Source organism: Orbicella franksi, chromosome 2, assembly GCF_964199315.1.
Source record: "Orbicella franksi chromosome 2, jaOrbFran1.1, whole genome shotgun sequence".
NCBI classification, from domain to species: Eukaryota; Metazoa; Cnidaria; class Anthozoa; order Scleractinia; family Merulinidae; genus Orbicella; species Orbicella franksi.
Window position 1 is genome coordinate 24,384,787 of NC_138146.1, and position 23,801 is coordinate 24,408,587.

Sequence of the window (23,801 nt, forward strand, 5' to 3'; positions counted from 1 at the left end):
CGATAATGGAATGATAAAGCAGACAATTTATTTTTTGAGTTACACAATTTGGCCACACAGATGTACCTGTCGTTTAGTCCTTTTTCTCATTTTCCTTCCTACTACAAACAAACAAAATATTATAGAGTTCTGGATGAGCGTCGGAAGATACTTGTTTTGCAGGGGTAACAGTAGACTGGTATTCGTACCAGCAACATCCTTTCAACAGCAAAACTTTGCAAGCTTCAAAATTTGTCTGGATTTGTATTGTTCGTTAGTATAGGGTGTACATACAAGTGGGCCAAGTAACTTAAGGTACTTGTTAAAAACACCTTGATCTTGCGAGGGAGAGCTTCAGTTAATTTATAAATGGCACCAGTTTCCAACGCGCTTGGTTTCGCGGGTGGTCGTCCTGTTTAACAAGGTGTTGACTTAAATTTAATATATTTTAATTGCCGAAAGAGTTTAACTTGATTGACCTCTCAAGAGGGTCAACTAAATAACAAAGGAATCGGTGACCTTTTTCCATATAATTAAAATCGAATGCACAATTTGGCGGAATTAAAATTCCATCCAAGAAAGTAAAACAGGCAAAGAAAACATCCGCCAAAAATATCAGATACTCGCGTAAAAGCTGTGACAACGTTCGATAAATGTTTTTTGACCATAACCAAAAAGAAGTAAAGTAAAACGCCGTTAATAAGTTGAAACGTGAAGTCTTGTATAGAGACTGTTGTTTGTAACATTCTGAGGCTGAGATCGATAAATATTTCTACAGAATCCGTGTGAAAATTCTAATTGTTTGTTTTGCTTTGTGACATGATAATTGATTAAAGAAATTGTTCTTTGTCCACAAGTTAGACAAAATAATTGGTCTGAACATAAAACGCTTCAAAATACAATTTTAAAGCGATATACAAATGAGCAATTTATTGCAATCGTAGCGTGATGACTTTATTTTCTTTTAGATCAACAGTTCCTCTAGATTAGCGCAGTTGACCATTTGTAGGAGGTAACCAAATATGGTTGGGTACCAGCTGACTCTTCACGGGGCCAACACAGCCATAACAATTTGAACAAAGCAAAATCACCCAACCCTGTCTTCTCAAACAGGTGACCTGAATATTAATCAGTATGACCAATGATTTCTCTCTTAGAAATATCAAAGAAAGTAACTCGTTTTTAAAATAAAGCGCACATTTAATTTCATAAATAACTTGATAATCGCTATATAGACTCTTCGATCATTCAATTGAAGTTTTCTTACATTTTAAAATCAAAGGCAAAATGTTTTGTCTGTTAAATGTTTTATTTGCCACGTTATTTTAGATATTACAAAAGAATATTTAATAACTTACGTAAGTGTAGTTCTCTTATTTGCAAGATCAGTGTGGTTTCACCAAGGGCTTAGTTTGGTCTTTCGTGCCTCACGGAAGACTGTAGCCAAGATGGGACTGCATCGTTCTCTTTTATTAGTATTTCTAGTCATAGCAAGTCTTCTCGTTGTACACGGTAAACCGCTTGCTCAAGACCATGACGAAAAAGAGCGGTTAAAAAGAGAAGAACCTGAAGAAGACGCACCTGATTCTTCAGCTGAGGAACCAAAGGAAAAGGAAGAGGACAAACCAGCGGGAGATAAACAAAACGAGTCCGCAGAGGGAGACGAAGCAAAACAGGAACTGCAAAATGAGGAAAAACTGGAAGATACAAATTCTGTTAAACAAACCCCAGAAGAATCAACTTCAAGAGAGGCGGCAGATGAAGAGATCGAAAGCAGCAAAGATGAGAAACAAAAAGGTGCTAAAAGGTGGTTCCACCACGGCCAGTTTGGTGGATGGGGCTATCCCGGTTGGGGTGGACTTCATGGATTAGGATTTGGAGGTTTTTATCCCGGTGGATTCTCGCCTGGCTATGGTTTTGGTTTTGGTGCTGGATATGGAATCGGAGCAGGTCTTGGCTGGCCTGGCTATTGGTACAGGTCCACCATACCAAAAGGCAAAAAAAACCAAGCTTCTTCTAAAAAATTTGGGGTAGAACATCCTTGGGGTTATGGTCTTGGATATTATGGCGGTTTTGCTGGCCCTTGGGGCGGTTATTACGGTGTTGGACTCGGACCCTATGGTTATGGTTTGGGAGGTTGGCCAGGATTTGGATTTGCACCCAGCCCAGCATTGTTTCCCACATCCTTCTTCCGATCTGGTGTTCCTACAAAATCCAGTAAAAAGGGGGCAAACAGGAGGGAAAATGTAGCGAAGAGGTTTTACGGCTATGGTGGTTATGGCCACGTTGGTGTTCCCGCTGGTTTCGGATATCCAGGCTGGGCTAATTACGGACATCCTGGATACGGCTTCGGAGTTCCTGCCTTCGGTGGTTACAGCCCCTTCTTAGGTTATGGGCCTTTCGGTTCCTGCTTCTATAAGTCCAACATTCCTAAAGATGAGAAAGACAGCGGTAAAACAAAGCGCGACATAACAGGCAAAGCGGACAAAAAATGCTGTGGCGGTTGTTGTGGATTTGGAGGTTGTGGTGGATGTGGTGGGTGTGGTGGATGTGGTGGATGTGGGGGTTGTGGTGGATTTGGAGGTTGTGGTGGTTTTGGCGGCTGGGGTGGATTGGGAGGATGTGGTGGATTTGGAGGGATTGGGCATGGACTAGGGTATGGAGGGTTTGGCCACGGTGGGTGGGGATGGGGCGGATATGGTTTACCTTTATACGGTGGCTTGGGCTTTGGAGGCTTCGGAGGCTTCGGTGGATGGGGCCCAGGCTGTGGCTTCTACAGATCCAAAATTTCAGAAAAGGATAAAAAGCAGCAGCCCGAGACTAAACCAAAACGGGAAGCCGATGACGACAAGCCTGTAGAAGACAAAGGAGAAGAAGGACAAACAGCAGAAAGCGGAGAATCAAATGACGATAAAAAAGAAAAGAATGCTTGCGGTTGTGCACCACCATCAGACAACCCTGGCAATAACAAGGCTGGAAAAAGATACTGTTGTGGCGGCGCTGGATATCTTGGATTGCCTTTCTATGGAGGGTATGGAGGATATGGAGGATATGGAGGGTATGGCGGACTTGGATATGGAGGATACGGATTAGGATACGGCTATGGGTATCCTTTCTTCGGCGGGCTGGGATATGGCGCCTTAGGATATGGATTGGGCTACGGTCGTGGCTTCACTGGTTGTGGCCTACCCTGTGGAGGCGATGTTGAGGTAAGAAATGAAAGTAATGACAGTCTTTAGCAGAATTATGAGTCTCAATGTGCCATCCCTTCGTCGCATCCAACATTTACCTGCCTGTCATATAGCAGTGCTCAAATCATGCTGAATTTTAAGGTGGATTATTTCCTTTTAACATCTCATGTAAAACGTCATGAGGTAGTTTTCCAGTTGGACTAACGTCTTCTTAGTATCGCAAATATGTCCATTAGTGGTCCTTGATACTACATACATGTTTATTAGCCCCAAGAAAATGGAGTTTCCAGGACTAAATGTACATGTTAAATTATGGCTTTCCTTGTTATATCGAATCTAAAGATGACTTACGAACCGGAATTACCTCACGGTGTTTCAGTGAAAAGACAGTGTTTGTACCGTAGAGATTGGCGATAAATGTCGAGTTTACTTAGTAACAAGTGAGAAAAGTAGTTGATTTAAGTTTTGACGCATTAGGATAACCACCAATAATCTCACTTTACGTAATTGAATTATGTCGTTTCTATCCTTGCGTTCACTACTTATTTAATTTGCGTTTTACGTTCTCCTGTGTCTGCAACCAATTATTTTCCATTGTTTCGGTCAAAGTGGCGTTTGAATTCCGGTTTTCATCAGCACATAAGCATATACATTAGCGGGAAACGCAGACGCAGTGGTGTGTTGTTCAATAAAATCTTTGTTGGGAAATGTTTATGTTCGTTTACGTTGTTTATGCTTGCATTATGCTCTAGTTAAAACCAGCCGGAACTGGTGACCCAAATTGTATCTGAAGAGTTGATAATGCGAGTGCGCAGTTCTCATTTTCTATAAGTCTTTATCATCAGTTATACATTCTTCTTGTGATAAATCTTCATTAAGTTAAGCTAAATCATTATCATGAACATATGGCAATGACGGTTTTATTTTCGACGAAGGGTGAGATGTCTTTTGACGTGATTCAGTGTGTTCCCTCGGCGTTGAGCTCTTATTTGGTGGTTACTTATTCTCATTTTAACAACATCAAGCGATTTTGGACTTCTGTAATTAGCATTTGCTCTTCGCTCGCAATAGAAATGTTCCAGGAATTTAATCGATATTTAAGCAGGAAAGCAGAAAATCAAAACAAAACAAAAATAACACTTAAAACGACAGTAAGTGACTTATTTATCAGTTAAAAATGAACGTATAGATATAAACACCAATGTAAAAGGCGCAAGCCAAATATTTCATTGTTTTGGCTATCACTGACATGAAATTTCAATATGAATAAAAGAAAACATTGAGTTTATTTGTTTTTCATTTAACAGTTATATCCCCTATTGTGCTCTGTGCTGGTTGTAACTGGTGACTTCGGTGGTTAGCTAAATTGTGGTATATAGGCTATGACTTAAAGTTATTTACTTCGAGAAGTACAGAACAACTGTAAAAGACATGAGAATAAAATTACCAGCTTTCACGCTATGAAAACGAATCGATAAAAAAGAGTTGCCTCTGGTTTTAAATCTCTTTTTGCAGTTTAATTTAGTTTATTTGATTTTCCTTGTTAATTTTTTTTGTCTATATATAAATTAAAATGTTTTTTGAGGCGTGTACTTTTGTTTTACCTCTTTTCAGAAAAAGACATACATTTCCCATTTTCTAATTTTATTCTTGTAACGCGGTTAGTCTTGGGAGGTGTTGGCCTCGTTGTTCCCGTTTCATACAACGCGTAGCGCACATATATAACCATTCCCGCTTTTTTAATTGTTTCCATTAAAATTCTTAAAAGAGCATCGTTGGAAAATGAGAGATATGCTGACATTATCTGTTTAGTGGTCATTCGCTATCTCCAGAAATACAAAATACGTTTGTTACTTACTTGTTCAACCATACCTCTTTTATCGCATTTTATCTTCGTTATATTTAACGCAGATTCTTATTACGCTTGCCTTTAAAGCTTACAGTAAAAATCCTAGAGGAACTTAGATTTTTCTAAGTCATTCTAAACAGGTTCTTGTATTTTGATCTATATATTTTCTTATTGAAAATTCAGGCTAATGAGTTTCTGAAAAAGGTTCTTGTTTTCCACTAGTGATTTTTAATTGCTGTGGACCAAAACATCTACTACAAGCTTGGGTGTGGCCCTTTACTACAATATCTGTTATCAAAATTTACTTATCAGGACTAAATGCTTAAACACTGATACTGCATAATTATTTTCAATTTAGTATATATAAAACCACATTTTGATAATCATAATTTAGTTGATTATTCACATAAGAACCTGTTTTATTTTCTGTTAGGCTAAACAGGTTCTTATATTTTGGGGTATTTAAAAGCCAAACTAGAGGCTATAGGTTCTTAAACTCTTATACGCCGGTTTTTACTGTCCTCGTGTACCTTATTTCATTCCTAAGCAACATAACGGCTTTATTATGACGGGTTGTGTTTTTTGGTCTTGAAGGAAGTTATTGAAGTAGTACGTTTTCGCAAATAATTGGCTTATGGAAACAAACTGAAGGACATAGTATGTCAAACTCAGCTCGGCGCTCGTATTGCTAAAAGCTGTCGAAGATATGGTAAACTAACTCTCGACAAAAAGAAAATGTATTTTAACACAGCTTTATAAAACAGGCTCGATAAATTCGATAAACAGTAAACTCAACAGAACTTTATTCGGAGAACAAAGCACTGCTACACGGCCATGTTGTAAAACGAACAACACTAGAGCACACAGTCAAACTTAACGCTGATTGGCTGATCTAGACAATTGGCATATCATCACAACAGCCATGTCACGATATATTTTAAGACATACCGTTGATTCTGGCTCATCTTTACCTCTTGAGAACCAATCACATATGGACATCTAAGTCAGCGTGATCGCGGCACGTTTTAATGCTGCCATCAATGTAAACATAGCTGAAACATTTCCTGATCTACCTCGGAAATAACTCTAAAGCCTTTACATGTACATTCCTCGGGAAATTTCGGAAACGTTGGAAGTCCACGGCTAAACTTTGTAAGGACTAAGTTATTTAGGGAATGTGTGGAGAAGAAGTCAATTTTTTGCTGGTCCATTTGAAATAGTGTAACAGAAAACCTTGAACAACCCAGACGACGTTAAAAACAATTTATAAGAACATGACAGTTGGTTAAAGATAAAGCTTGCATTGCTTGTATCCCGTATAGCTCAATATAAGAACATTTGCTGATTGTTATTATCATTACCGTGCTATCAAAGGAAACTCTTTCTAACGTTACGTGATACCGTAACATCGAGTGTTGAAGCCTAGTTCACACTTGTGAGATAAGCATAACACTAGTGAAATAAGCACAAGCATAAGCACAAGAAAAAGAAACATGTTCCTTTTTTCTTGTGTTTGCGCTTATGCTTATTTCACTTGTGTTATGCTTATCTCACAAGTATGAACCAGGCGTTAGTATTAAGCGGACACCCGGCCTCAGCAAGTACCGAACACTCTTTCCAAATTTTCTATAACATGAACCCGTACTAAGCACACAACTCTATTGAACGGATTCGCAATAGAGTTTCGTGGGTTTTCGCTCAATTACGGTGTTATTGTATTGGTGTGCAGACGTTTTAGTGCGGGCCTCGTCTATACTGCCACAATTACGGGCGTAACAATATTCCTCAGTATTATCTTCGCGCTTATTCAGTTACAATTTATAACTTGTACGACCAAGTTTGGTCGTGTCCTGTAAGCCAGTCAACCAAATTGTCCTAAAAGCCTCTTTCAGGGGAAAAAGTAACGAGCAAGCCGTAAGGAAGAATTTAAAATATACAAGAAGACGCCTTTCTAAGACTCGAGGCTAAGAGTGTATAATCTGTCTTCTCGTTTACTGAGTAAAATTATTTCAAACAGGTCCTAGATCCATGTGGAAGTGGGTACAATACAGTGGCTGGTCCATTTGGCTGTGCTTCTTGTTGTGGAAAGTCAAAGATCTCTGGAGAAAAGAAGGAGGCACCGAAAGGAAAGAGGAGTGCTGAAGACGAAAAGAAGAAAGAATCCAAGCGGTGTGGTTGTGGTGGTTGTGGTGGTTGTGGTGGATGTTGTGGATGTGGCAATAACGGTGGCCTTGATTACATACTAGGTGGACTTGGCGGATGCGGCGGATGTGGCGGATGTGGCGGATGTGGCGGATGTGGCGGATGTGGCGGATGTGGCGGATGTGGCGGATGTGGCGGATGTGGTGGTTGTCACGGTGGATGGGGGTGTCATGGAGACTGGTATGGCGACATCGGACATTGTGACTGGTTTGGTGGCTGTGGAGGATGTGGAGGATGTGGCGGTTGGGGATATGGGCACCACGGAGGATGTGGAGGATGTTGTCATGGAGGATGCGGAGGATGTGGACATGGATGTGGGGGATGCGGTGGATGTGGTGGTTGCGGAATCTTCCGATCTAAGCTGGCTAAAAACAACAAAGAACAACCAGAAGAGCAATCCAAAGACAGCCCCCAGGCAGCCAAAGAGAACAAATCTCCCCCTAAGGCCAATAAAAAGGACGAAAAGGCAAGCAAACGATGGGGACTATGGGGGGGTTGTGGAGGATGTAGCGGGCTGGGTGACCTAGGTGTAGGACCATGGGGTGGTTGTGGAGGACTTGGTGATTGGAACTGGGGTGGATGTGGCGCCCTTGGAGGCTGGGGTGGCTATGGCGGTTACGGAGGTTGTGGAGGTTGTGGAGGTTGTGGAGGTTGTGGAAGTTTCGGAGGTTGTGGAGGTTGTGGTGGCTGTGGCTTCGGAGGTTATGGTGGCTTTGGAGCTCCTTGTCTTGGAGGTGGACCCACACCCATTGGAGGTGGACCCTGGACGTTTTTCAATGAAGGGTGCTGCAAATCTAACGTGGGTGCCCAAGGTTCTTCTGATAATGCTCATGATGAAAAATTGCCGTCGAAAGAGGCGGCGCCATTGTCAGTAAAGCCAGCTGGTGGGGAACCCTCACAGGGAGATAAAACAAATGTTGCTGCAGCTGCGGTGGCCAGCGCTGCAAAGCCTGGTCAACCAGTATCAGTACCTGCCAAAGCTCAAGATCAGCCAGCAGCCCAGGGGAAGGCATCTAAACGCTGTGGAATCCCCTTTGGGGGCTGCGGGGGCTGCGGCTGTGGAGGTTGCGGAGGTTGCGGAGGTTGCGGAGGATGCGGAGGATGCGGAGGATGTGGAGGATGTGGAGGATGCGGAGGATGCGGAGGTTACGGATTAGGATTTGGAGGATACGTTGGCGGCTTAGGACTTGGTCATGGATTTGGTTTCCCAGGCTATGGTTATGGACTCGGATATCCAGGTTATGGATATGGCTACGGATACCCATTCTGGTTTGCCCGATCAAAAGTTCCTCAGAAGAATAAGGACGTTAAGCCGAACACTCGTGGAGAGATCCCTGTGGCAGCTGATTACTCCGAGCATAAGAAACAAACTATTCATCTAGGTTATGGCTATGCCAGTGGCGACAACTACCGTCTTGGATATGGATTCGGAGGAATGGGAGGTAACCCAACAGTAGAGCTATGTAGATTTACTTGCATTAAACGTTGTCATATATGATACAGAAGCAAGCTGCTACTTGTATAATGGGCAGTACTAGTCGTCTGAGTCAGAGGGTGGACTGCATGTAGTCGCTTGTACATCGAAATCTAGTGAAATGGCCATTTGCACGTGAACGGTTCGAGATACAATATTGTCAGTGATCTAATTAATCCAATAAGTGTAGAAACTAATGAAAGTATTTTAGTAGTGAGTCCTTAAGCTAATCAGAGGTGTTGTTATGTACTAAATAAGATCTGAATCTTTTTTGTTCGGCTTCTAATCGTGTTATCAAGACAATATCATGAAGATAGTCTCCAAGAACGCGGTAAAGAAGCAATGTAAAATGTAATGGTGGTCATGCACTAAACTATATAAGCACTAAGCTTAGCTAGTTTACAGGCATGCCATTGGAACAAAGGAAACAAATATTTCAAATAAACGTAACATAGTTAAAAATCCCAACTTGCAGTTGGCTATTTACAAAGCGTGACCGAGAATTTGAACTCGGGGCTAACGAGAAAAAGCAAACATTTGGTATTCTAATTTTCTACTCTGTTTTAGGCTTAGCTGGCTATCATGGAGTTGGTGGTGTAACTGGTACATCCGTGTATCGTTCCAAAATCCCTAAGGGAAGCTTGAAAGGATTTAAAAGATGGGGTTGGGGACATGGAGGATTCGGACATGGAGGATTTGGTCACGGACACGGAGGCTGGGGTTACGCCGCACCTTATGGCCACCCCATCACACATCCTGGATTTACTAGCATTGGTTTCCCTGGTCATGCCTTGGCAACATTCGATGTTAAAAATAGCATTGCCCAGAAACGGGGAAAACAAAAGCGGCAAATAGTTCCATTTGGTGCGGTTGGTCCTGGACCACTGGCTGTACCCTCCTCTCTCCCGGCCGCGCTACCCGCAGCTGCTGTTACGCCTCTGGCACTTCCTGCCACCTACCACGCCCCACTGTTTGCACCAGTCGCACATCAAGTCGCGGCTGTACCATCATTCGCCGCTGTGCCCGCAACTGGCGCCCTGCCTGCGGCTACGCTACCCGTTGGCCGTAAGTAAACCTTGATTTTTACATTTATTTAGTACCAACCGGAAGGCGCGTTTCATGAGTGACTATAATTTTACGTTACGTTATTATTATAAAGTACTCCATCGACAGAAGATAGTGTAGAAAGAACAGGACCATTCAAGGAACAAAATCAAGTGCCGTGATATTTCGTAGAGTGTAACTGGTCCATGGAAAGACTTACGTGAAGTGTTACCCCTTTCATAAGATTGAGCTGGATATGAAAGGGAACTGACGAAGATGAGACCACTCCTAACTCTGAGCAATTCCATTTGCCGAGGGCACACAAGGACTGGGAACAGTTAAAATGAATACTTTCTGATTGTGTCTTTTGGTAAATATTAGATAATAGATTATTTACGGTAATTCCAAATTTGTAGTACGCAAATAAATGCTCCTCCTTTCCGACTACTCCTTCCCAGCGTTATGGAAATTGAATAGTCGCCCCAATAGTCGAGCAAATGCCCTGATTACTTGTTTGACTTTTAGATGACTTACAAAGAAAGCAAGAATTGTGTAAATGTGTGCTCCGCTAAGAGTTTAATATTGCTGTCCAATTAACGTCAAGAACTTAAAGCTGTTGTTTATGGTTGCATTTTCAGTACACCTGGGTGGACCTGCCATTGGAGGACTTGCCATTGGCCGCTCCAATATGCCGCAGGGTCAGCCTTTTGCACCCTTTGGAAATATCAAGAGATCAGAAATGCCGAAAGAGTGAATAGAACAAACCAAAATAGGTAATACTGCTGCTACTACTACCGAGCGGTAAAATGTAGTTGTCGTCCCTGCAGTATTATGGTGCTGATTGCATTGGACTCTGGGTGATCGGTTCCATCTTGGAAATGCCAAACTGCTAACCTTTTTTTTTTTCTTAACGAAAAGTATGTTCTCAAGTCACGATTGATCCGTGTAACTAGGCAAATTTATTGAGATCACAGGTTAGGGTTCCTTGAGTATAAGTATGTAACTTCATATAGCTTAATATGAACGAATTACAAAATCGAATACACGTTCCCCCAAACAAAAGATCATGTTGGTTTGTATTCCACAGTTTTATGTATGGATTCTGTTTGGACCATCTGAAGCTTTTTTTTTTCACTTTATTTGCTCCTTTGATCCTGTGAAAACTACCATATACAGACCTTATCGATAGCATGTAACTGTATTCGATCTACATCAGTTCGAATCAGAACATAACCTAACACCTCGTTAATGAAATTCCGCGACAACTTAATTTCTTGATTCTAGAAGTGAAATATTTCTCGATACCTGAGTTTACCGAATTTGGAGAATTTCTTAACATTTTCTTTATTAAATAAGCAACTCGTTTGCCACGGTATCAAATTTTCGAGAATTATTTCACGTGTCGTTTATTTGATCTCTCGAACATTGCGTTTTGTTTTAAACGAGGTGGTTAGTAACAGAAATTACAGTGCAGTTGAAGAACAATAATACAATGTTGCCCTAAAAATGCATATATTCTTTTCATTTCAGGTTGAAAAACACAGCAGAAGAACTCCATCATACAAGAAATCAAAAGAAATATGGATAAATTTTGTTTTTGTATCGTTAGAAAAGTAAAGCTTTGTAGAGAGGTGTTACAGGAAATTTTGTAACCATCTACGAAGTGAGTCACCGTCGGAGTACTTTACCAGAGACATTTTTAATTCTAAAGCGTCAAAAAATAAATTGATATTATTGATTTACATATGTTTGTTCAGAAGTGTCGTCTCTTTATCCCTAATAGTGATTAGTATCCTTTTTTGGTAACAGAGGCAAAGCAAAGTTAGACATGCCTTTAACTGGAATTCAGAAACTTATCACCAATTGCCATGAGGACAAACTGTCAAGTGAATTACAATTGTCAATGACTTTGTTTCAATTGGACAGTAAAAATATGGTATTTCTTGGGGGGTATGAAATGAGAATGTGACATTCCCCTTCAATGAATGTTGATGAAATTAGTTGCCTCTCCCCACCTCCTGCCGCCCTCTTGTTCGCCCCATTTTTTCCATGCAAAACAATTAGACTGCCCGGCCTCGTTTTCTTTGAGCTTGTAGTCTAATTGTTAAAAAACAATAGTAAACATGACGAGCCTCGGTACTGATTTCTTCAAACACACAACAGAAATCGTTTGCATAAATAAAGTAAGAAGGAACATGTACAACGTGGTATGAATTAATTTGGTATGATTAAAATTGGTCCATTTTTAGCTTATCGATCTCTACCGAAAGTTATGTGTGCAGTTGGTATCAGAGGAGGTCGAGAGAACACGCGTAAGATCGAGTTGCTTCTTTCGTTACGTTCTCCCCGAACCTTTCATGTGCAACCTCAATTCGATAGACATGCGCTTAGTAACCGGGTTGCTTCTTATTTTTGGTAGATTTTTCAACTCGAGTCTCGTCAAATTAAAGCTTTTCTTTCAATTAATCCTCTGAGACTCTAATAGGTGACATACGTATCGTTAGGAATTAGCCCACAGTAATAGCAGACTATGGGGGGTGTTTTTTCATATCACAGGAAACGTATGTCCATTGTATAGGTGTGTGGCTTATAAGGTGAACAAGTCGAACCTGTACGATAGACAAAAACCCCGCGATGCGCGTTAATAAGCATTTATAAATACTGCAATCCGTCCAAAGCCCATATCCTCGGGCCTGCTGTATAACTGTACTTTCCGGTAAATTCTACGTGCATATATATATTTAGTAAAAATCTACTAGTATACTAATGCAAATGCCGCAATCTGATTGGCTGAGCTATTGCACACTATCAGCCATTATAGTTCACCGCTTAACTTTCTCCGATTCTTATTGGTTTAAATTGATCACGTGACGCGATAGTGTTCATCCGCGGAGAGACATTATCAGCCCATAGTGCCCATCCGAGGAAAATACCCGGATGGATAGTACTCGTGCGTGAAAATATTTCTGTAAACAAGCGGGCTTATAGAAGGTAAACAATTGAAATTGTATTTAAAGGATTTTTGTTTGTTTTGTATTTCTAATTTTACAGTGGCCAGAGCCATACTTCTAATGATCAATCCAGTCCACGTCCTAGTGCTTTAACTGTTCCTTCAACCAGTGGTTTTGACGTGAACCAGACGCAGTTGACAACCCCGCAGCTTCACCCGGAGCTTCATCCACACAATCAGCACGTTGTTCAAATCCAAAACTTCGTTCAGCCACAGCCGCACAGTTTTCACAATTGCACGATGTCCATCGTAAACAATTACCATTAAAGGACCTTAAAGAGTTTTCCTGTAATTGATAAACCATTTCAGCCGCTCTTGTGTACTTTGAGTGGTGATCGAGGTATTTTTCATGGACTTTTTCCAATTTTCGATTGGCCTCTCTTCGATTAGGGCGCCGTTCTCGTTTTCAAAGTGAGTTTTCAAAGCTGTCAATAATATTTCGTACTCGTGATAGTCTATTGTAAGCTACAGGTGTACTATTTACGTGGATGTTGTTACATTAAATTGGCATTTTTTTGCCGAGATATGATTCGTTTATTACGATTTTTACTAAAACAATTAGATTATTCGCTCTCGACTTCTATGAGGTGATAGTTGATTCGGCCTTCAGCCTCATAATCTAGTTGTTTAATATAAGCATGCTTCCTTTTTTACATTGGACATCAAGCGCTTAATTGGACGTCGTTTCGAAGAGGCTTTTGTGACGCCAAACAAGTTAGGGAGTTGGCCCTTACCGTGGGATACTTTTCGAAATTTGTATTAAATAAATAACAATAAAAAAAGAAATAGCTTTAAGTGTCTAGTTTATTTAGCACTATTGTACTAATTGGGAACAATATAAATAATTAAACAAATTGCAAGGTGTGTGCCTCCCTGTGGTAGAAAATTACACCCCTGGTTTATGCCAGAATATAATATTTTCCTTACCCCGGTTTAGACCTTATATTTTTAATTATGTGTATGTTTGATTCTCGAAGTAGAATTTGATCGGTTTTTCTATTTACTCTCCCTCGGTTTCAAGTTTAACGTCCAGTAATAGTTGCCTTTAAATATCCGCCCAAAGAGCCCAAAGGAAATCAGTAATCCTAAAAGACCAATTTCGATATATTAAAAATTCAGCCGAAAAAAAAAGCTCAGTATGAGACTCTGGAGAATATCTACAGAGTTTGTCGGGTTTATTCCCCAGAGCTTCGTGCTGAGGTCTGTTGTGTTATGCTGAATTTTAATAGATCGAAATTGGTCTATTCACAACGACGTACATGCCTTTTCTTTTGTAGGGGAAATATTCCCAGGGGTTTAAAAATGTAAAGCTCCATACTTGCTTGCAAAGCAAGTGATGCGCGACCTCTCAACGCACTTTTCGCTAGAGAAACTTTGCAGAGTGAGAGCCGTGAACTTTCAAAATCATGTCTAACGCTACAGCAATCGGAATTGATTTTGGAACTTGTTACACCGGTGTCACTATTTTTCGAAATGAGAAGCCAGAGATAATCAAAAACGACAAAGGCAATGAGTCTACGCCGAGCGTTGTCGCTTTTACCGACACAGGTATTTTAGTAGGCGAGTCAGCAGTGGATCAAATGTTTGAAAACGCAAGCAACACAGTGTTTGGTAGGTGTGCATCAATACCAATGCAAATCATTTATGTTACTTAACCGCCTTGAATACTTCTGCTGGTAATGCGCCCGTGGTCAAACCAAGGTCGAGCCATGCACGTACCCACTATAAAGAGAGTACAGTTCAATCCCGATTTTTAGAACCTGCAAGGGAAACGCCGAAAATTTTGAAAGGATAGTCTGGCAATTTGGAGGTAGAATTGTGGCGTTCAACCAAGGGAAGGGAAAACCACTTTTTGTTCGAGGTGGCAGGAAGTTTGGAAAATGGAGGGTTCGAGAAATCGTGATTAGTCTGTATATCCGATTTAACAATCACTACAGAATGTATTAATGACTCAAGCCCGGGAATCGAGGTTGAAGGAGAACCGCGAAAAACCACGCAGCACATTTAATGAATTCCGTAAAAATTCATTGTCTCACGTGAAGTGGTAGCCTGCAGTGTCTGGGCGAAAGAGACGGTTGACACCAAAATAATTATGCGACCATTGTGCAAGATCTTTCTTGTTGGTTCGCGGGCCGGAATAGACAGGGCGTACCGACTTGACGACTTTTTTTGCATTATTTGGGCTTAGCCAGAGGAAGCATTGACACTATTTTCAGATCGAGCTCTTAAATAAAACGTGATAAATACCACAGCCATACTTAGTTTAGATTCCGCACCGATCTTGGACACCACAACCAGCAATTTTACTACTGACCTCATAAGCATGCATGGTTTCCATACCACGTATGCGGTTGTGAACCTAAAGAAAAGGTCTTTTAGGCGTGACAAGGTCTCCTGACCTCTTCAAACACAATAGAACTTATTTGCATAGAGTACATCAAATATTCTGTATTGAATAACGTGAATAAAGTCGTTGTAATTAGAATCAGTCCGTGCTTAACTTTCATCTATCAAGTTAAGAATGTACTTGAATGGCAACTAACAACGCTCAACAGGGACACCCAACGACCGTTTTCCATCGAATGCTTTTAAATGCTGTTTTTGAGCCATCTGGAGTACTTTTAAAGCTCTGTAGGTTAATTTTAGGTTGCGCTAAAATAATTTTATCTGTTCAGTTATTTTAGGGGAACTTGAGTATTCTCGAATTTATGAGTGCTTTTTTGTCCATTTCCCGAAAACATTAGGTCTTATTGCCTTTCTGAAAATGATAGCTGACCTTTTCTCGGTACTCAAAACGACATTTTTAACAATCCGAAAACAACAGACATTAAATTTCTCATATCACGAAAGTTCGAGGTGACAATTTTCTTAAGAAAATCAGAGGGAATAAAGGCCTTCCGAAAAGATAATTTACCGAAACGATCCGTTGGGTGCCCCTGGCTCAAGAAAACGCGAAGACGCGTGAGATCCGAGTTGCTTCTGTTACTCTCCCCCAATCTCCCAAGTGCAACCATAACTCGATGAACGTATCAGGAACAGTTCCTGCCATTTCCTAGATGCTCTACTATGATGTGGACGGCTTAATTATTTAGGTAATTGTTATGCTAACTCAAGTTTCATTTGATTTAATAATTTTAAGGGTTTAGTTGCTGGAATCTAGAATGTAAGCAAATCGTTTACATAACGATTGTTTTACCGACAAACTAGCTATTATTCTTAGCTAAGGGCCTGTGCAGCTCTGTTCCGTTTCGTTTGTTCGTTCCTTCCTTCCTCTTCTTCCATACATATATGCATACATACAACCTACGATTACAAATCAAAGCTTTCAGCTTGTGGGGTCGTATAACTGGACAATACTGTCTAGCTAAGATTTCGCCCCATTTCTAAAGGCTGATAACAGAAACAAATAGTTAGGAGCAAGTTTTCAAATGATGGAAAACGCTATCCGTTGAAAATATATATATATATCCAGTGGAAAACAAGCTGCAATGCCTGTGGAAATGTGATTTACGAGCCTTTATCATAAGGACAAGCCAGGGCCTATACGATAGGGTCAAGAAGAACTGCATCCGAAGAACATTAAATCAGCATTCATAAATTTACGTGCTGAACTCTAACCACAATTCATGTCTTCGACCTAGTTTTTAACCATGCTCCACCAATCATGCCTTAATCTTTTGATTTATACTTAATTTTACTGCATTGTATTGATCTGTGTCCTTTTCAGACATCAAGCGCCTTATTGGCCGTCGTTTCGACGAGCCTTCTGTGGCGTCTGACATGAAGAGTTGGCCTTTCGAGGTAATGATGAAAGTATGAAGGAGAAGTTAAGCATAAATTGCAGGTAGGTTAAGCGGATTGTTTGAGAGAGGTGCTACGTATGCTGTCTAAGTCTGCCACACTTGTAAATATTCTTGTTCTTTTTTTTTGTTGTTGTTGTTTAATGAGTACCTCTTTCTCCTGTCTTACCCCAGCAAATTATTTAACCTTGTTCACCTTCAACACCTTTTACACGACAAAGGATATAACTGACAATTAGGTTTCCACGTTGTTTATTTTCATTTATTCTCTTTTCCGTTAAGCTGGTAGACGATTCGGGAAGACTAAAGTTTCAAGTGCAATTCAAAGGAGAGAATAAAACCTTCTTTCCTGAGGAGGTAAAGTATGTGGACTGCAATTGGGTTCTCTCAGTCAGCCAGTCAGCCAATCAGCCGGTCAGCCGGTCAGCCAGTCAGCCAATCAGCCGGTCAGCCGGTCAGCCAGTCAGCCAGTCAGCCAGTCAGAAAAATGTTGTTGAAACAAACAATTTTTTTTTTTTTTTTGTCAGCCAGACAGCCTGTCAGCTAGCCTGTATTCAGCCAGTCAGCTTAATTAACAAAGGCCAGCTTAACTGCAAATCAAAGTGGCTGTGCGCCACTGAACTTGGAAAATAAATTATGAGAGGGCATTATGAAGCATTGCTCATTAAGGAACTACTTGTGATGTGAGGGCAGTCTAGCTTTCGAACAAGCCCATAAAGCCTTTTCCATTCAGGGGTGTGTTGTGATATTTGCAAAATGAAAAAGTTCAACGTTCAGGAACTGTTTGTTACTCAGGCATGCCTACACGTTTTACATTAAATGTATCTGTACATGCCTTCCTTGTGCTGTAGTCAAAGACGGCAAGATCATTTTTTTTGGTCAAAAGTGAGGTATAGGCTGAACTGAACACTTAAGCCTGCGGTACGTAAACAAATAATTAATACTTTCGCCCTCCAGTAGCTGGTGTACAAGTATATGACGTCAGGATGGCGCAATTTGTTCTAAAAACAGAAAAATTATCCCATATCATAGGTGCGCGCGGATCCCAAGACTTACGGTCTCCGTCCCCGATTATGACTCCTGGTTAAAGTTGTGATATCAAATAGAGGAAGAGGCAGCAAAATGTTAGGGTCTGGACTGGGTTTAATGATTTGGGAATCAGATAACTGGCAAAAATGTTAATTGTTAGATGAGAAATGCTAAGATTTCTAGCGGATTGGTAAAACATTGAAAAAAATTAGCTGTTGATTAATAAATTGACTGTCTCAAATACAGTCAAACCTGTATATAACGGTCACCCTTAGGAAATGGCCAGGTGACCGTTATATACAGGGTGACCGCTGTACACAAGTTTCCTTTAAACTCCCCGTGAAGTCAATAAACAATATTTTTATTCGCAAATAATCACTCAATTTACGTTTTATTGACAATAGCGAATAACAGCAACGCAATAAACACGATGAAAAAAGTCCCACAAAACGTCCGTGGTGTACTTCAACCCTTTAAATACCAAACTTTCGTCAAAAAATACCGTTTTTAACCGTTTAGTCAGGTTTTTTAGCTGCCAGGACGCTAAATAAGTCTAAGTTTTGCTAAGGAAGCTTTTTTTTTACTAAAAGGAGAGATTTTTCGAGGATTAGGTACAAAATTGAGCAAAATTTTCATTCCGGGCATGCGCATAAGCCAAAATTTGGACTTTTAACCGTTCTCAATTTTGTATGTTCTCCCTTTCCTTTCTGTTTTTCTCAGCCCTTTTACACCGGCTACCGTTGTATGTTCTTTCTGGCAACCGTGAAAAGTTGCATGTTAATTACGGGCGAAGCCTAGAAATGGACCTTGATCAATCATAGGCGTAGTGGACCATTTTAGCACCGTTTTTGCACCAAAACTGATTACGTTGTTTTTCGATTTGCAACGTCGGAATGTCGTCGATATCTAAACCTGACCATTGTGCGGAAAGGCCTAGCCTAGTACTACTATCTGCTTATCAAGAATGTCTGATGACATTTAAATTGATGACGCCACAAGTGGTACAAAGAGCAGGACCATTAATTACGCATATATGCGTGGTTGGTATTCAAAGGGTTAAGGGGTTGGATCTAAGTTTCCATGTAGGAAAAGCTTTTAACGTAACAATATGGATTTCAAGAGAAAAAAACAATCGGTAATAGTTTTCTGACATTTCGGAGCTCGAAGCTTGATTTCATGTAGTATGTCATTAACTTTACTCAGTGCGAAAGGAAGTTCTTCGTGTTATGTATTAGTAATCGTGTTTAGTACTAATACTTGTATTTTTGTGAGACCCCTGCCTTGGTGGCTGCTGTTTAACGAGCTGATGAATAAAGCTTGTCATTATTCGTTAATCGTAACCCAATTTCGTGACCGTTATATACAGGTATAAAAGATAATGAAATTGTGGATTCCGGAAGTCTAAAGGGTGACCTCGTCCGTTATATACAGATGACCGCTATATGCAAGTTAACTTAACAGTAAATATAAGGGATGGTTTTTTGTAAGTTGTTCAGTGACCGTTATACACAGGGTGACCGCTATATACAGGGCCGTTATATACAGGTTTGATTATACAGCTGTGCATGTATTCAGTAAATGCTCACTAAATAGATCCCTAGCATGACTTATGGGTGAGTGAAGACCCCATGAGTAAACAAGTATTACCCAATTTTAATATCCAGCTAGATATGGTCTTCAGTTGTTTTTCAATTAGATACAACTGTAGTTCTCATTTTTTTAACTGTTCGAAAAATGAAGCATAAATAATGTAATATGATGCTCGTCAATCGTCTGATTCAAATACTTTCAAAAACAAGAACTCAAAATGTTTTTTTACTTGCATTTAGCGTCTTTGGAGACTTCTGGGCCGACGACCAAACGAAAATTTGTCCTTGGGCTAAAAAACGGAAGCTCTTTCCGTTACATAGGAGACCCTTTGACCGTGGTTACGCCATAGGTCGTGAAATGTTCTCGCTCTGAACCTGTCATAAAACACGAGTAAGCGGAGCAAGGCTGGAAGCAAAGGAAAAAAGAAAAGGAAAGCCTAAGGACTGTGCAGCTAAATGACAAGGATGAGTTTTGAGTCTCTTAATTTAAAGGGGACGGGAGCAGGACGGACAAGGGCGGGAGTCGCGAGATGAAAGTTTAGGAAGCGGAGGGTTCTGCCCCCTACCCCCCGCCACCCCCACCCCCCCCCCCCAATCAATACTAACACTCTTTTTCAGTTGATGCTATGATAAGTATAACTCGAATGGTAAGAAGAAATGCCCAATTCATGGTAAACGGTACGTTAAACAGAAAGATATATATATATATAACACGAAGAAAACGGATTATATATATTTGAAATCAAACTCTAACTAAGACCAAAAATTAACCCCTAGAGGTCAACTTTTGCCTCGTTAAAAAAAAAAAAAAAAAAAAAAAAAAACAGTTTTTTTTTTTAGTTCTTTCTCATTGCATTGCATAAATCTTGCTGTATTCATGTTATTTTATCAGGTATTATTGCCGGCCTCAATGTTTTGAATATCATGAATGAACCAACTGCTGCTGCTGCTGCCGTTACCTTTGGACTCGCAACAAAATCCGAACAAGAAGGAAATATTCTTGTCTTTGACCTCGGAGGTGGTACTTTTGATGTTTCCATTCTAACAATAGGAGAAGGAATCTTTGAAGTCTAGTCCACAAGTGGGGATACCCATTTAGGTGGAAGGGACTTTGATTTACTATGCGCAGATCACTTTAGAAGGGAAATTATGAAGAACCACGGAAAAGAGATCACCACCAAAGAACCAGCTTTTCATTGATTGAGCATTGCCTCTGAACAAGCCAAGCTCATCTTATCCTCTGCTCAATCATCTGATGTTGCTGTTAAAGCTCTTTTGCAAGATTTCGACTTGAAGACCTCCATCACACGCGCTAAGTTTGTTTTTTTACATGTAGTTAAGATGAAGTGTTTGGTTTTACAATAGTATAGCATTTTACGTGTGTACAATTATGACAACTGAATGACTGGTCCTGACGAAAACAGTTATTTTTGTTTGCCGAGAATCTCAATATTTCCGAGGAAAATTCACTGGTCTCCCGAGGGACCAGTTATAAGGTGCTTTGTCAGATAGCACATTAGCAGATGTCACCTACATCGACGGTGGTCTGTAAACATTCGCTGGGTAACAGAGCACTGTCACCCTCTGACGTCATAGATTTTGTAAAGTTGCCTGCACTGTGACGTTTTGCACAGAGACCTTTAGACTCCTTTTCATTGCTTAATGTCTTGTGGCCTCGAAGTAACCAAAGAGGGCGCGCGCTGTTGGCGAAAAAAACTCCTGCTATATAATTCTGGTTACTACATGGATTTCTTTGGAACACGTGAATATTTTGTGAAAAAGATTTTAAAAAAGGCAAGAGTTTGCGAGGGACGTTTATGAGGAAGCGTTATCCTCGTATGTCAAATTCAAACTCTTCATTAAACTGATTTAGCGATTAATATTACCATATGTTAATATTCTAACTTGACTCCGAGGTGTAAGAGGATAAAACAAAAGAAATCGCATCCAGGATGAGGGAAGAATACTCAGTTTTTTTTTGTTTCATTCCTTTAAACTTCGGAGCCAAGGTAAAATTTTAAACCAAGATGGGATTCTTACATCAGTTTCTACAGTGAGAGGGGAGCACATGGAAGATGCAAACCTCTGATTTACAAGCACGTGATATTTGTAGCGTAATAATTGTTGTATGCTCTTTTCCTTTCAGAAACGGCGAGAATAGTCGTAACCTTTGCACAATTTTCGTACATGTGGTCTTTTCGTTTAGTCGCAATTGCTTGGTATTGGGCAAAGCCTCAATGAGCCTCGCTCCAACATATTGAAGGTTATTTATATAACAGGTTTGAAGAATTAAATGATGACTTATTTGGATGCACACTATAGCCAGTAAACAAAGCTGTGCGAGATAGCACGTTCTTAAGGGGTCAAATTCATGAAATGCTGGTGACTGGTGGGTCTATGCAGATCCCAAGGGTTCAAGAGCTACCGAGAGATAATATCAATGGAAAACCACTGAACAAAAGCCTCAATTTACAAGAAGCTGTGGTGTATGGAGCCGCTGTTAATGCTGCCATATTAGCAAACGAAGGAAGTGCTGCAATCCAAGACCTACTTCTGTTGGATATCACACCGCTGTCCTTAGGAATTGAGATGGCTTGAGGGGTGATGACGTCATTAATCAAGCGAAATTCAACTGTGCCAACAAAACAAACTCAAATCTTTACCACTTACGCCGACAACCAAAACGCTATTAAATTTCAGGAAGTGTATTTAAGGAATGAAACTCCTTAAGGAATGAAAGTATTATATCTACATGAGGATATATGAAATAGAAAAAGAATGAAATATCTTTTCGTCTTTTACTCACCGCACTCTAGCCGTCTAAAAACTGGCGTGAAATTTTACTTCCCGGGTTGGGTTGAACTGCCGAGGGTTGAGACCTCGGACTAGCCAGGCTGTGACTCAAAACAAGAACGTAGGTCTACACATTATTCGCAATTGCCTGTCCTGATATTGTAACTGACTTGCTTTGGAAATCATTTCAATGTTGTGTTTTTTGGTCCCGAGTTGCATGTAAAAGCAGCAGCGACTATATTGAATGCACCTGTGTGTCTACTTAGGGAGAGTAAAAAAATTATTTTCTCTTGTTTTTTTATCTCGATTCTTGCGTTAAGGTCTTCGAAGGTGAGAGATATTTGACTCGAGACAACAATCTCCTTGGCGGCTTTGATCTCGTGGACATCGCACCGACTCCATTCGGCGTGCCTCAGATTGATGTAGCATTTGAAGTAGATAAAGATGGCCTTCTGAGTTTGTCCGCTGTCGATTTCACCACGATGGCGGGGATCCAGGTGATGACGGACAAGGGAGGATTATCTTCTTCTTCTTCCTGGGCGACTCACCTCCTTCAATTCTGAAGATTCTAGTGAGCGTATAAATAAAAAACTACAAATTAAAATAAGGCTAAAATGTTATAATAAAAACTAAATAATAAAAGAGGATATCCAAAGAGGATATGGATCGATTGATCGAGGAAATGGCACAATGCAAACTATAGTTTTGGAAAGGACTAAATTAGTGTGATACCAATCGAGTTGCAATTAGAAAGGACTAACTCAGTGTGAAACCAATCGAGGTGCTATTAAAGAATACTTGACAATTCATTAAATGAGAACATTACACGTATTTTTATTGTGTCATACAAAAGGCTTCTGTACAGGCTAACTGATAGCGGCGAGGTACATATCCTCTGTTGGTCAGCGACACTAAAAAATGAATTGTTGTAAGCGCAACTAGTAACCACTTTTCTTTTTTGCCCAGGAGGGGGATCTCAGGATATAATAGTGACGGATCAGTGTGGATCCAGGGCCTATTGGGGTTTAAATTTGGGATCTGAGGACTTTTTTGGTTAAAAAGTTTGCCCTTTTGTTACAAACAATTTTAAGAGTTTAATTTGTGATTCTTTACTTTTTTTCCTCTGCACTTACAAAGAATGACTCCAGTCTGCCTAAAGATGTGACAAATGCATGATCGATAAAGAAAGATGAACGCAAAGCCTGTATGGAACTCTCTGCATGTTTCATCTTTTATTTGGTTTAATGCAAAGAAAAAAAGAACTTCTGGGTTTATGTTTTGAGCTGTTGGGCAGTTTTGGTTTTAGCTTGTTTTAGTCTGATGGGACCTTGTCTGGATTCTATTATCAAGCCTCATTCGCACCTGTCGGTCTCGCTATTATACCGGAGTACTGCCTTTTCCCCCACCCCAGGGGCCGGCCTTCCACCTTCCCTCCCAATACAACACTATTTTTAGATGAAAGCATTTTTGTTCAAAGAATTTCATTTTGGGAACGTAATGGACTTTGAAAAAGAAGTGCTAAATGCGCGCAGAACTGCATAACCTACACAATAATTGTAAACTATCGGGTACAACCTTTACACGATATATATATATTGCTTCCAATGGGCCAATTTCGATATATTAAAATTCTAACTTGGCTGCGAGGCTTAGTACAGTAAAAACCCGCGAATAAGAACCAAAACTTTAAGGACCTTTAAGAACATTTTCCAGTTAGGCACCCTTCAGATAAGAACCATTCTAGGCTAAAATCTCAAAAACAGGTTCTTATTTTCAAAATATAGAGATTTTCAAATAAAACACAGTACATAACATGCAATACAAAAAAAGGCAACAAAAAC

At 40.3% G+C, this 23,801-nt stretch overlaps 3 protein-coding genes across 3 annotated transcripts in view; all 3 read left to right on the top strand.

Annotated features, from left to right (window-relative positions):
- The window catches only part of LOC145478832 (uncharacterized), a gene marked incomplete at its 3' end in the record, with an annotated part of 117,481 nt that overhangs the window by 89,143 nt on the left and 4,537 nt on the right, over nucleotides 1-23,801 (top strand). The gene's annotated exons all lie outside the window — the stretch shown is intronic.
- On the top strand, nucleotides 1,373-11,485 carry LOC145478776 (uncharacterized). The gene is made up of 5 exons (XM_081456917.1): nucleotides 1,373-3,188; nucleotides 7,037-8,663; nucleotides 9,263-9,760; nucleotides 10,378-10,512; nucleotides 11,270-11,485. Exons 1-4 carry the CDS (start codon nucleotides 1,428-1,430, stop codon nucleotides 10,491-10,493), a joined length of 4,002 nt encoding a protein of 1,333 aa, XP_081313043.1. The 5' UTR covers nucleotides 1,373-1,427; the 3' UTR covers nucleotides 10,494-10,512; nucleotides 11,270-11,485.
- On the top strand, nucleotides 13,988-16,940 carry LOC145478849 (heat shock 70 kDa protein cognate 1-like). The gene is made up of 2 exons (XM_081457033.1): nucleotides 13,988-14,360; nucleotides 16,477-16,940. Exons 1-2 carry the CDS (start codon nucleotides 14,156-14,158, stop codon nucleotides 16,566-16,568), a joined length of 297 nt encoding a protein of 98 aa, XP_081313159.1. The 5' UTR covers nucleotides 13,988-14,155; the 3' UTR covers nucleotides 16,569-16,940.